Source organism: Mugil cephalus, chromosome 15 (assembly GCF_022458985.1).
Source record: "Mugil cephalus isolate CIBA_MC_2020 chromosome 15, CIBA_Mcephalus_1.1, whole genome shotgun sequence".
Lineage (NCBI taxonomy): Eukaryota > Metazoa > Chordata > Actinopteri > Mugiliformes > Mugilidae > Mugil > Mugil cephalus.
Window position 1 is genome coordinate 18,145,792 of NC_061784.1, and position 14,077 is coordinate 18,159,868.

Sequence of the window (14,077 nt, forward strand, 5' to 3'; positions counted from 1 at the left end):
TTATTTTAGCTTTCATGGAGCTCCTCAAGGTATTAGCCTTCATTTGTGTTAATTAGGACTGCTTGTTTTATCCTCCAGGTTCACACTGGTTTATGCATCTGATGAAGATTTCATGACATCTGCCCTCACCGAGGTTCACTTTGGTCAAGGCTGAGAAAGAGCTTTCAGTATCACCGAAGAATAAGTGAAAAGTCATCCGAGTTGCCATTTCTCTGTCTCCTCGTCTAAGTCTAAAATATATTTAGCTAAGTATCGTTATTATTATTTATTAGACATCTCAAAGTGAGACTAAGGTAATGTGGTAATAATGTTCACCGTATGACAAAATTATATGACCAAACTTTGAACTTGATTCAACTACATTTCACAAGCACCACTTGAGACAATGTTTCCCAGGAGACCGGGAAGCTGTTGCTGTCACTCCAGAATCCATGCTGTGCAGAGCTTTTCTCTGTGGGGGGTGATGCATTCAGAGTCTGATCGGCAAATAACCTCACTGAACATTTTCACATGGCAATCTTTACATGAGCTGACTGACTGATATTAGGTAAATAGATTATGTTTTACTCATTTAAGTGTGCATCATAGAAAGTATGCATTGACGCCCTGAGTGGCAAAAACATTGAATTGTATCGGTAAATACAGCGAGACCGGGAAAAATGTGGATTATCAAATCAAATTAAGGACAATTGCACTCGACAATGATCCATACAAACTAGTATGGATTGGAAAAGTGGATTAGCCCCAGTTTCAGTTAGTTTAAGTTAGCTAAATAAAAGATGCTAACGCTAAGAGCTTCACTGAGAATTATACAACAAGTACTTCCGACCAAGTAATCTGATTGGTCAATAAGACATTTAGAACGTGCTCAAATCAGCATTACAGCACGGCTGACTCATCACTAAAAATATTGCTCCGCCAGGTCTGTGGCAACGTTGTATCCATCTCCATGGCAACACTGTAACTGTCAGAGCGGGAGCAGGAAACGGCTGAAAATTTGGTTTGTTGTTAATTTTGATTTATTTGGTGGTCTCAGTTTCGATGAATGGTTGTAGGAGGATGAGAATAACCAAAAAAAGAAAAAAAGAGAAAAATTTAGTCTACTGACGTGACTGATTGTGTTCTAGTTATTAGTCAGACCCCATTTGTTTACATGGAAACGGGAAGCACACTCGCACAAAACTTTACATTTTGAGAGCAAAATGTCCATCAGCATGAATATATATTTAATTATACGCTTTATATTTGACGTTAAAGCACACCCTCTCGGGTAATGTTGCTTAAGTAACATTAGCCATACAATACTGTAGCATCCGACCAGACGTTAAACGGAGGACGAGGAGTTATCGCAGTTACTGTCAGCCATAACTACACCAACAACAACACCCACAAACTTATCGGACAGCCCTCCAGAACTTAACTTAAGGTATGACAACACAAATTAATATTACCTGACACTAAATGTGAACCACAACACCAGGTTTCGGTGCCTGTTTCTTCGTAATGCAGCGATCCACTTACTTCTCTTTTTTTCGGCAGGTATGTTGGTACAGGCAGTCGCACAACAGCTCTTCCTGATTTGTTAATTAATTTTACAATTTAGACAGTATTAAAGCGTTTGATTCAAACTAATGCTGCCAGTCTCCATTTTCAACCGTCACTTTCTGCCACTCGGCAGCCGTAACCAAGGAGACTTTCGCTTGCTGTGACGTCACATGCATACCCTCTATTCCATAACGACGACGTCACAGATTGGTATGAGGACTTGCGAACTTAAGTCTCAGGTTTCTTATTTTCAAGAACTGACCATATTTGGAGGAGACGGTGGAGATGGAAAGAAGCAAGGAAACCTAATTCAAACCCACACCCTGTTTGGACTGTTCTCGGTCATCCTGGCCGGGGTATACCCGAAAAAGAAACTGAAACAAAGGCATTTCAGTTCAAGTCCAGCGTCCTGTGTTTCAGCTTCTTGTTGAGACATATCCTGTTTTATTTTACTCTAATGTGATTTGCCAAATGAATATCATGCTGCTCCGGACAAGACTCAACACTAGAAACTAAGACCATGAAGCCATCAGAAAAAGGTTTATTGAGGTTAAAAAAAAAAATTAAAAAAAGACTGAGAATTCAATGTGATGGCTTCAACATTCAGAATTGGAAGGTACTTAAACTTATTTTCTACAAACTAGTGGCTGTCCATAAAAAAATATCCTAAAATGTCCTGAATCTACACCTCATCAAACCAGGAAGACTGGGAGGATATCAGGGTGGATGGATGGGTTCAGACACCTTTTGTGGATCTTAATGTCTGAACATCTTAAGTAAACAGCAAATGAAAAAAAACAAAAAAACAAAAACAAACAAAAAACAATACCAACACTGGTTATTTTGGACATTAATATCTTTTCTCTTTTATTAAGACAAGAACTCTTCATTGTTTTGTAAAAATGTCTATTTATGAACCAATACAAAATGTGTATGGGAATGTGGAACTCCTTTTTCTCCATTAATACACATTAACATTTCCCAAATACAGCAGAGAGACAAAAAGAATCAATCTGAAAACAATGACTGGTGAAACAATCAAAACCTTTTTGGGAATCAAACGAGCTTCAAAAGGCGGCGGTGCATCGAACGTGACAGTAGTACAGCCACAACAAGTTGTCTGATCTTGCTTCATTCCAATAAAGTGTACTCTTTATGACCTATGTCAACACAAAGCAATACTTAACACATCTTTTACAGTGCACCAAATATTAAGAAAAATACATAAAACATGTACAACATATATGCAAAATATCTCAGCAATTTTGCCTTTTGGACCTAAAGTAATGGTTATTGTTGATTTAATGAATGCATTGTACTTCTATGTCGTTGATAGGTGGGGCCTAAACTTTGCATTCTACCTGAGATGCAGTCACATCGGTCAGCAACGCATGAACCTGAGACGGGGCGTTATCAAAAGAATTTAATGTGGAGAAAACTACCTCATGGTTTAAACTTTACTGTGTGTTTAAGCAAGTATGTACTCCAAATTTGGAATAATTAAATACGCTCAAATGTTATTTTCTTATGCTGTTTTGCTCTTGTTATGTCTCATACGGGAACTTTGGGGGGACATTTATTGAACATAAAACAGGAGGAAACACTTCCAACCCACAAAAGGTTTCATATTCACGAATAAAATATTGATGTATCAGCCTCAGGGAGAAGACAATATTCAGTTCTATTCCTTTATTGGCAAGTACATATTTGAAGTCAGATTTAAATGAAAGCTGCCACATGTCACTGAAGCGAAAAAAGTGCTCACTGTAGAATACAAATCACACAATCTCAGTCTTACATATGAAGTGACATCTGCTCTGTGATTCATAAAGCAACGATAACAAGTCAGCTAATAGTTTTATCAGACACCAGACCGTGAAACATCTAACCTAATATGTACCCTACCCTGTCCCCACCCATCCATTGAACAAACACAAAACAGTGTCATCAGCATACAGTGTTAACTTAGTGGTAATTCCTTTGTGAGTACAGAACGTCTTAAATTAACTCAAGTGTTACAGAAGACGCAGACGGAGAGAGTTGGACCCGGCATCTTTTGACCTTTGTCTGCAACGTCCCTTCTGTAACTTCCAACTACAACTGCCACATCCAATTAAAAAGCTAAAAATATATCCACAGCTCTACCCACTCCACTGGATGTGTTTCAAAATCGCAAGCAAAATAAAATGCACGGGTGAAATTTGCGCAATGCGGTGCAAAAGTCTAATGCCTCTGGACAACCATGAACTCCCAAATCTGAATGTGGACAGACTGAACCCCGTCTTCATGTATGACTATGATATATTAAAGCTATCACGTTGGTAATGTGTTGCAGTCTGTGTTGCACATTGACTTAATCCAATCAAATGCTTCAACACGGCAGTAAAGTATCGGATCATAGATGTTGGTGTACGCACGGCAAGCAACACGATCAGCAAAGAGTCCATTCACGTTTTGATCGGATAGCGTTCGGTTTTATGTAATTTGTATGAAGCCTTTTTTGATCTGAATTAAATTTACTGTATTAAGCTCTTAATGCCCACAGAACACTTCTAGTAATAGCTTCAAATTGCAGCAGCAAGCAGGAAATAGGACCATAACGCTTTAGATGAATTTATATAATAAAGTAGTAGCAATTCTCCTCAACTGGACATTTAACCATGGGTTTAACCACCCTTGTTTTTGTCCAGTAACATATTTAGTGGCCATCCTTCATTATTTTGCAGTTCACCATGCCCCCTGACAATTACCGAAGACCAGGCTTATAATTGACTACTGGTTTATATTTGAGGAAATAGAGTAAAATGTAAACCACATTACACTGGAAAAAGACTGCACTGCGAGGAAATAGTGGAAATGTGCAATCAAATGAAAAGATTTACGCCACTGTCGCAACGTGTACGTAACATTTGTAGTGAAACAGCAAAAACAACAAACATCAGTAACATATAGGTTAGTGTTGACTAGGCTAAACCTAGGAGGTGTAGATATATTTCCAATAAATCTGGCACCAGGGAGTCACAATCTTGAAAAAAAGAACCTTGAAAGTTTTCCTTTACCTTCTATGATTTGTACACTTCTAGTAGTTTTTCTCTGCATTTGCAGTGAGAATCTTTATGCTACACAAGTTCCGTAAGGTTGTCAAAAATGTACTTTCTCAAAGGCATATATTTTATTAGCTGAATTCCTACGACTCAGAAACACATATTTTGATAAGAAAGTTTTTATAAACATAAAAATGATGTATAATCTGAAACTTAAAAAGAAACTAAACAGGAAAACATTGGAGTATTTGATGCTGCGTTGTAAGGAAATATCTAAACCTTGGACCCAGATAAGACCAAAGGAATGCCTATCGTTTGCTGCCACTGCTGTTGATAGCAAGTTATCATTTGTGTGTATAAAGTGTTGAAAATTCAATATATCGTGGAAAAAATATCGCGCTTTGAAGGTGTACACCGCAGCCTCGACCTCCACCTAAATCCACCCACAGCTGTCACATAGAGAAAGGACTCATTAAGCGTGCTGCTTGCTGTGTGAACACATAACAATGACAAACGATGCCACCGGCACACCCTCGCAGCCATGTTTAGAAGCCGGGGCATTAATGCAAACCGTGGATTAACAACACGGAGCACAACATGTGCATTAAGTTGCGTTACGAACAATTAATTACTTCTGGCATCCTCGGTGCTCCCCAGCTGGCACAGCAAAACAGACTCTGGTTCAGTTTTGGCAGGCGATGCGTAAAAAGCAACACAGAGAAGCGAAGAGAATGGGGTTTAGCTCACATGTACGAGCAAAAAAAAAAAAAAAAAAATGATAAAGAAATAAAATAAAATCTGTTAAAAGCAAAAGCCACCTCACAGCAAACAAATTAAGATGGTGTGATGGAAGTGGAAAGACTGGCCTGTCAGAGCATTTCAGTTGAAAGACTTTCTCAAACATTTGCTTGTTTTACGGTTTGACATAACTCACACTGAGCGCGATACAATAAAACACACCAATGTACTCCACTGCAATTCTAGTACGTTGTAAAAATAATTTCTTAGGAAGGATTAGTGTACAATGAACCACTACTCGGAAGCTGCGTCTCTTCTCCAGCACATTTTTTTTTGCTGCTGATCAACCAATGTTAATATTTACGTATTTGTTCTTAATTTATTTTACCGAGGGATATTGATTTGACTGAGCCAAATATTCTTTTAAAAACAATTTCAATTTCCCAGCTTGCAAGAAAAAAATGTGGTTCGAGAGCAGATGGAAACTGATTGAAACTCATCTTTAAAACTCGATAAAAGCCGGTGGGAGAACAAGTCTTCCACGCGGGCCACGGAGAGGACAAATAATACTGAACAGAGGAAGAAATCAAAGTTCTACTCTTCTAAGTGTTTTTCTGCGAAGAACAAACTGAGGTGATAAAACAGGAAGATCGGTTCATGTGACCCTTTGCTGCCATCTTTGTGATATATATGTGTTTTTTGTGGTGTTGGGGTCCAGTTCAACAAACCTGTATCTGTATCTTATTTATGTCCTTTGTACAATGATATGTAAAGCGTACCATGCATTTTTTTGTATTTTTTGGAGCTGTCAAAACGTCAGAGGGGAAGTCATGGCTTGAGACAAAAATCACAGTTTACTGGAAAGAGTTTTTTTTTTTTGTTGATGCGGGTGAGGCTGTGTGGACACATTTAGAGAAATGAATAAAGTGGCCGTGTAATTCTACCCCCGTACGAAAGCCAACAGCACACTGATAATTACAAAGATGAAGCGGGCATGGAGAAAAAAAAAAGGGGGGGGGAGAGGGAGGTTAAAGCGACAGGGCGATGCAAAATGAGGATCAACACAAATGCACAAAAAAATATGGAAAGAACAGAAAAAAAAATTTGGAACAAGGCACAGAATTTTCTGCAAATGGTTGAACTGAATAAAATTCGTACCAGCAGTTAGGGAGGTGTCAAATGGTGAAGCTCTCTACAGTGATTTCTGGCAACGTCTGGCGCACCCTCCCTCCCTCCCTCCCAACCCCCCCCCCCAACACAACCCTCCCCCGTCTCTCATTTACCGAAAACCCCCAACATTTTTTGTCCGTCCGTTTTTTTTTTTTTTTTTTTTTTTTTTTTGGATTTAGATTTTTTTTTTCCTTTTTCTTTTTTGGATTTTTTTTTCTTTTAAACACACGAAACATTCCATCTACATCTGCAGACTAGACTAAACAACGGCTTAAAACCAGGCCTTCCTAAAACGCCGCCGCTCTCCGCCGACCCCTCTACTCTCGCCAAGAGAGAGCCGGAAAAACCCCGACTCAAACCCCTCCATCAGCCCCCAACTCCCCACGTTCCCCCTCCCCCTCCCCCCAAAAAACAGCTCAGCGTCCCAAAGGGGACACCGGAGTGAGGGGTCCTGTTTAGATTAGATGTAGTACTCTTTCTTTTCGTCCGAGTTGGTGTGGCCACCCTCCGCGTTGATGATGGCTGTGTCTGCGTCCGCCGCGTCGTCTGCTCCTTTGGCTTCGTGTGTGAAGTAGGTACCTGAGGAGGAGGAGGAGGACGACGGGAGGGGAGGGGACGGAGGACAGTGTCACGGACTGGATAATAACCTGCTGCTTAGATGATACAACAAGATTAAAATGTTCCCCTCCATCTCACGCCATCTAATTATGCTAATCCTTCCGCCGCGCGAACACCGAGCTCTAGTATTCAGATCATAAAGCATTTTACCTCTTTTTCCCGAGATTGGCACATGAAAATCAGGGTTCTGAGTGCGGGGAAGAGCACGGCTCACACTTTCAAATTAACCTTGTCAAGTTCAGAAAGAAGAGAGAGAAAAAAAAAAAACTCGCCTGCCTCTTCAAACCTAATTTACGAGATTTATTCACATTCTATCACAGCCCAGTAATGATCACAGTATTCTAAATCGAATGAGGAAAGTGCCAAAATAAAAGCACGAGGGATCGAGGTGGTAACAAAAGGCTGGTGGCCTGGTAAATGTTAAGAAGCTAAAATACCCCCTCCCCCCTCCCCTATTTGAAGTGAATAAATGTGACATTTAGCTTGGGCCACTTGCAGACCATTCAGTTAAATTTTACACAGCGATCAGGCATAACATTATGACCACCTTCATAATATTGCTTAGGTCTCCCTGGTTTGTCCAAAACAGTTGGGACTCATCAGAGAATGGAGGTGGGTCTTCTGAGGGCGTCCCGTGGTGTCTAGCAACAGGACATTGTTATGGGGTCCTATGGGCTGAGGGGAGGGGCCTCTATTAATTATCCACACAGATAATTGACCACTTTGGTATCTAGTGGAGGGGTCTTCAGGCCAAGGATCCCCAAACTGAGACTGTTCTACATTAAACTCGGCCAAGTGCTATTTATAAATATGCATCATTACTGTCATTTTGCATTCAATATTAAGCCATTGAAATAATGCAGGTTCAAATATTATATATAAAGAAAATAAAACAAAGCGATCCATTTTAGCCCCTGTAGTTGGCTAATGGGAGCAAGTTACACTGTTAGCTTCTCTTTACTAAAATATGCTGGACTCACGTTAATGTGGACGTAAAGAAATTAAAAGTGTGGATGAAAATTTGAAAATATATAAATATATATATAAAAAATGTCTCAACCAAATATTTTGCCAGCCCCTTGCAGCACCTCCACGGACCTCCAACGTTATTTACATCTCCTGTCAGTGGTCATAATGTTGTGGCTGATCGGTGTATAGCATTAACGCAAAACAAACTGCCTGAACGGCTGCTTTACAAAACTTGAAAGCAACTACTAAAGCAGCGAAAGGAAAGAACTCCCCTTTAACGGGAAGGTAATGTGAGCAGAACCTTAAACTCATATGGTGGTGGTGATGGTGGTGATGGGGAGAGGGGGGCGTGTTGTTGAGTATTTATGGGAACGTCTCCAACCGAGGAAAGTTAAAAGTCAAACATTAACAATTCTTTTCTAATTCAAATTTTTCTCAGCGACTGCTTCAGAAAAGAATAAATCTCTCTTCCTGTGATTGTTATTATTAGTCTGTCATGAATATTCATACGTGGCCTCCAGGCACTTAAAAGTCGTAAACAGATTACCTTTCATACCACACACAATTAAGTCAAAGTGGCCTCCGTTTTATTTGTACACCTCCGTCTCCTTGCTGTTTTTAATAATAGAAATGTGCTGTGAGAAGAGGAAAACAGACAGATCATTCCTGTTTCTTTAGAGCTTATGTTATATATAGACTTGTCCACTAATTTGTTGTAGGAAAACGCAATATTAATAAGAATCAGTCTCCTTAAGCAGACAGTGCCATGATGCTGGAGGAGGTCCAGTCATTAAATCAATTGTATAAAAAGATATTTTTATGTAGAATCTCTACAAAATATAGATCAAGGTTATAATAACGCTATATCAACTTTTTCCATTATCAGAGCTGCAGAATCATTCATCATTTTTTCCTCTTTTTCTTTTTTTTCTTGATGCGCTCATGGCATTGGCTTCAGATCAGGTGTGGTAGTAATCATGAACATCTGGATAATTTGGCAAGGTGTAAAAAAGACAAAAGCTGAGCTAGGATTTATGAATCCTTCCATCTGCATCGTGCTTGGGAGGTAAATTTACAGTTCGCCTTTGCTTTTTCTTGCAAATAAATGGGACTAACCTGCAAGTTTGTTCGCACCTTCTCAAATTAAATACAACGTTTCGGCACTTCTGGATTAAAACTCCGGAGCGCGAATGTTTTCGCGGCCGACAACGGCGGTCGAAAGCTACGGAAACGAGTCGCCAGAAGGACCCGTCTTCCTCGCTGCGCTTGGGGACGCCGCGCCGCGTGGCAGCGCGCTCGGCCTTCAGCGTTAATAAATCATGTAAGAGTCAGTCAGCTGGACGCAGGATGTTTTTGTTTACTAATCTCGTCGGCTGATTTCGCAGGAGACACATCAGGAGACGCTAAACCCCATCGACGGCTGCTGACAGACAGCGGGGGATCCGGGGCCCGAGACTCGGTCTCGGCTCTGAGCGAGTGGGCGAGCTATCCTGCGTGTTTACACACGTCCACATTTAGCTTCTGGAAATAAATCTGAGGGCGAACTCTGAGTTTAATATCACTCTTAAAAGAAGAAGATGAAAAAAAAAAAAGAGTTTTCGTCTGCACCTTTAATTTGCCTCATTTAAAGTACTTCCGCCCTAAAGTGGTTAATGCACCAGATTCCATTTCCTCCTCCTGCATAAGAAATATCAAAGTGTGAAATTTGTTATAGATTATAATTATTTCTGCGTTATGAGGCCGGCATACCAGATTTGTTATACTTTTCAGCAGGACTGCGTGAAGAATGTAATTTTACTCATCATCAGTAACCCCTAGCCTTAATAGCGGTGTCTCCACCGTTCGGATGGCATCCATCCAGCGACGTGAGGTTTTTTTATTGAAATAAAGTAAAGAGGCTGCACTTGATTAACCTGCTGGTTCAGGCTGCACTTGAGAGGAAATCAGCAAGCTGCTAAAAATCCATTCAACAGCTATTGTTTTAAAAAAGTTCTATTATTATTAGGTTTTAAGGAGCTGCTTTGCTTTGTCCCTTCCTCAACATATCACTCTGGGTTCTTCTACCTTTGTGTCTTGCAAAGTAGCGCCCCAGGACGATGAGTAGACAGAGCATGGCGAACACGACCACGGCCACCACCCCTCCGATAACTGCATGGTCCACCGTTCTGGGCGCCCCTTCTCCAGCTCGAGAATCTGGAAGTGAAAGCGGAAAAGGAAAAGAAAGTGTGGATAACAGCTCTGTTAAAAATCCTTGTTACATCGTGGGGATGGCAATCAGCCACCGAATCCCTGCGGAGGATGTCAGACAGTTAAACATGATAGAGGTGTAGATTATACTCGATGCAAGGCATTTAAATGCAGCAATAGCACTTTAATCGCGCTGATTTAACAGCATCTGAAACATAATTGTCTTGGCAACCTGCTGCCCTGGGCCTAACTCTGTGCTCCACACAGGTCTGTTGTCATGAATGACGCTCCGGTGGTTCCAGCTAAACGAATCTTTTTTTTTCCTGAATAGAATCCATGCAGGAAATAAACACAAACACCAGTAATGAATACGAATGTTATGCAAAGAAATTAGGGAAAGTGCTCGCATAGTTCTTAGCGGTGAAAATAAGGGGAGGGTACGCCATTACCTCTTAGGCGTAATGCTGATCTTCACCTTTGTTTTATTTAAATGTAGAGCTCTTAATCTTGCGCGATACCGTTGTCGCACTAAACGCTTCAAAGGGACACACAACATTCATTACGTTGCGCAATTTGGGTTGGTTCGATTGTTTGTTTCCCGTCACAAGATTTAACAAGATGTTGTTTCCTCTTCCCTGAGTTCAGTCTGGCTCCTTTGTCTCTCGCTAACATTTAAATAACCGCCGTATAAAAAACTGCCGCAACAATAGCCATTCGGATTGCAATCAAGAATTGATTAAAAATTACCATATTCCCGCCAGGGTGCGAGAGACGGCTCAGTGCTTTTACTTTAAGAGTCAATTCGACCTGGTCCGTGCGTCGTCACGAGGCTCAGTTCTTAGGAATAAAACAAACCGAGTGGCCCCATAGCGTTCGGTGGTAACGCCACGTTAAAGCTACTGACACCATGTGTACGTATCCATGACAACCACGAGTTCATATCCATTTGCGGACCTGATTGGTCACTCACGGGACAGAGGAGGAGCATGGGAGAGATCCTTCTCTAACACCTCTAACATTACGCACTTGGAGTGTGAACATTGCGTTTGTCAAGTAACATGGACAACTTGTACTGAACGAAGACATGTACTAAGTAGTGTATAAGCTTTGGTAAAATAAAGACGTTTAGAGGAAGAACCAAGAAGAAGTGTGATGAAAAAAACTTGAAGGAGTTGGAAAACTGTCTTTCCATGTTTTTTTTTTGTTTTTTTAAAGCAGTTGACATGACGTGCAGATTGATACTGAAATATCGATACTTCCGATACCAGGTCTTTATGTTCTAAAATCGATTGTCAAATCAAAATATTGATACTTTTGATACTTCAGTCATTTGAGGTAATGTAGGAAGAAACAATTATTAATTTTAATGGTCTTATTACTTCACTTACAGTGGGGGAAATAAGTATTTGATCCCCTGCTGAATTTGTAAGTTTGCCCACTTCCATAGAAATGATCAGACTCTGGTTTTTATGGTTGTTTACTGGTTATGGGTATAGACAGAATATCAATCGAAAATGCATAAAAAACACACAATCTAAAAGTTATAAATTGTTATGTATTTTATTAAGGGAAATAAGTATTTGATCCCCAACAATTCACTTAGAATTCAGGCTCCTACAGATTGGCTGGTGCGCATGTGGCACACTGCTGTGCTCAGTCAACTATTTACCAATACTCCTGATCTTAACTCGTCATGTATATATAAAGCACACCTGCTCTAAGAATCAGTTTCTTACATTCCAACTTCTACAGCACCATGGGCAAGACCAAAGAGCTGTCAAAAGATGTCAGGGACAAGATTGTAGACCTGCACAAGGCTGGTATAGGTTACAAAACCATCAGCAAAAGGCTTGGTGAGAAGGTGACAACTATTGGTGCCATTATTCGCAAGTGGAAGACCCATAAAAGGACCATCAACTGTCCTCGGTCTGGAGCTCCCCGCAAAATCTCGCCTCATGGAGTGAGGATGATGATGAGAAAGGTGAGGGAGCAGCCTAAAACAACACGGCAGGAGCTTGTTAATGATCTGGAAGCAGTTGGGACCTCCGTCACCAAGAAAACAGTTGGCAACACACTGCGCCGTTATGGATTGAACTCTTGCAGTGCCCGCAAGGTCCCCCTGCTCAAGAAGGCACATGTACAGGCCCGCCTTAAGTTTGCCAGTGAACATCTAAATGACTCAGAGAAGGCTTGGGAGAAAGTGCTGTGGTCTGACGAAACCAAAGTTGAGCTATTTGGCATTAACTCGACCCGCCGTGTTTGGAGGATGAAAAAACGTGAGTATGACCCAAAGAACACCATACCCACGGTTAAGCATGGAGGTGGAAACATCATGTTTTGGGGCTGTTTTTCAGCAAAGGGTACAGGGCAACTTCACCGCATTATGGGGCCAATGAATGCAGCCATGTACTGTAACATCTTGGACAAAAACCTTCTTTCCTCAGCAAGAACACTGAAGATGCCTCGTGGGTGGGTTTTCCAACATGACAATGACCCAAAACATACTGCCAGGACAACAAAGGAGTGGCTCAAGAAGAAGCATATTAAGGTCATGGAGTGGCCTAGTCAGTCTCCAGACCTTAACCCGATCGAAAACCTGTGGAGGGAGCTGAAGCTCCGAGTTTCCAAGAGGCAGCCAAGAAACTTGAAGGATTTAGAGACTGTCTGTAAAGATGAATGGGCCAAAATCCCTCCTGCGCTGTGTGCAAACCTGGTGACCAACTACAAGAAACGTCTCATCGCTGTGCTTGCCAACAAAGGTTTCTCTACAAAGTACTGACTTGTGTTGTGCTTGGGGATCAAATACTTATTTCCCTTAATAAAATACATAACAATTTATAACTTTTAGATTGTGTGCTTTTTATGCATTTTCGACTGATATTCTGTCTATACCCATAACCAGTAAACAACCATAAAAACCAGAGTCTGATCATTTCTATGGAAGTGGGCAAACTTACAAATTCAGCAGGGGATCAAATACTTATTTCCCCCACTGTATGTCTTTTGTGTAAGTGTGTGTAAGTATCTGAAACAGCTTTTTGACATTTTGTATGATTGTGTCCTCTGGTTGTTTTTTCTTTTGTTGTATTAGCTCGGCTATGTAGAAAATGAAGCCACTACCCCAACACCTTCCTTTGTTCCTATTTTTTTTTAGGTTTACCAGAGACATTAGGGTATATTTACACAGGATACTCGGATCGGAAAGGAAATCGGTTGTATGGAGCGTCGTTACAGCTGAGCAAAGATCTAAAAATAATAGTTTCTAGAGTTAAGTAATGCTCAAGGAATGTTAATGCACATCCTTGGATACTATCAGGAAGGCAGCTAATGCTAATGACACCAGTAGATTTTGACGTTAAATGCGTTTTAAGTTAAAAATGTAAAGTTAATTTAAAGCTCAGCCAAGGGGAAGGACTTTGTTGAATTTAAGAAGATGGATTTTGAAGCTAAAATCAATGGTTCCGCGGAGGCAACTCAGGTTTATATGATGAATACAAGCACTACTCAGTAAACTCTATCCCTGACGCCTGAGCCCGACTGCTCCAGCGTCCTTCCTGCAGAAGAAACTCTCTAGACTTACTTAAATCTTCACTTGCTGACCTTGTTTCCCGAAGTTAGTCGCCACAAAGATGTAAGGTCTTTAGAAAATATAGCAAACAGGAAGAAGTGTCCTCATGTCAAAGAACGACAGGCTGTTTTTAGAAGTTCAGGCGGCTGAGACCCCACAACTACCACCAGCAACACCAACAACCAAATAAAAGTCTTCCTCATGTTTCACTGGCCTACGTCCGCACGGGGGACTTGCT

The 14,077-nt window shown here is 40.8% G+C and overlaps 1 protein-coding gene across 5 annotated transcripts in view; it reads right to left on the reverse strand.

The window, feature by feature from the left end:
- Positions 1 to 2,383: 2,383 nt before the first annotated feature.
- cadm1a (cell adhesion molecule 1a) overlaps positions 2,384 to 14,077 on the reverse strand; it is a 371,700-nt gene continuing 360,006 nt past the window's right edge. For all 5 annotated transcript variants that reach the window (XM_047606950.1, XM_047606949.1, XM_047606948.1 and 2 more), the window contains 2 exons: positions 10,149 to 10,277; positions 2,384 to 7,076 (listed from right to left, as the gene is read on the reverse strand). In XM_047606950.1, the coding sequence (XP_047462906.1) occupies positions 6,958 to 7,076; positions 10,149 to 10,277 (248 nt within the window). In that variant the 3' untranslated portion in view covers positions 2,384 to 6,957. The remainder of the gene's footprint in view (positions 7,077 to 10,148; positions 10,278 to 14,077) is intronic.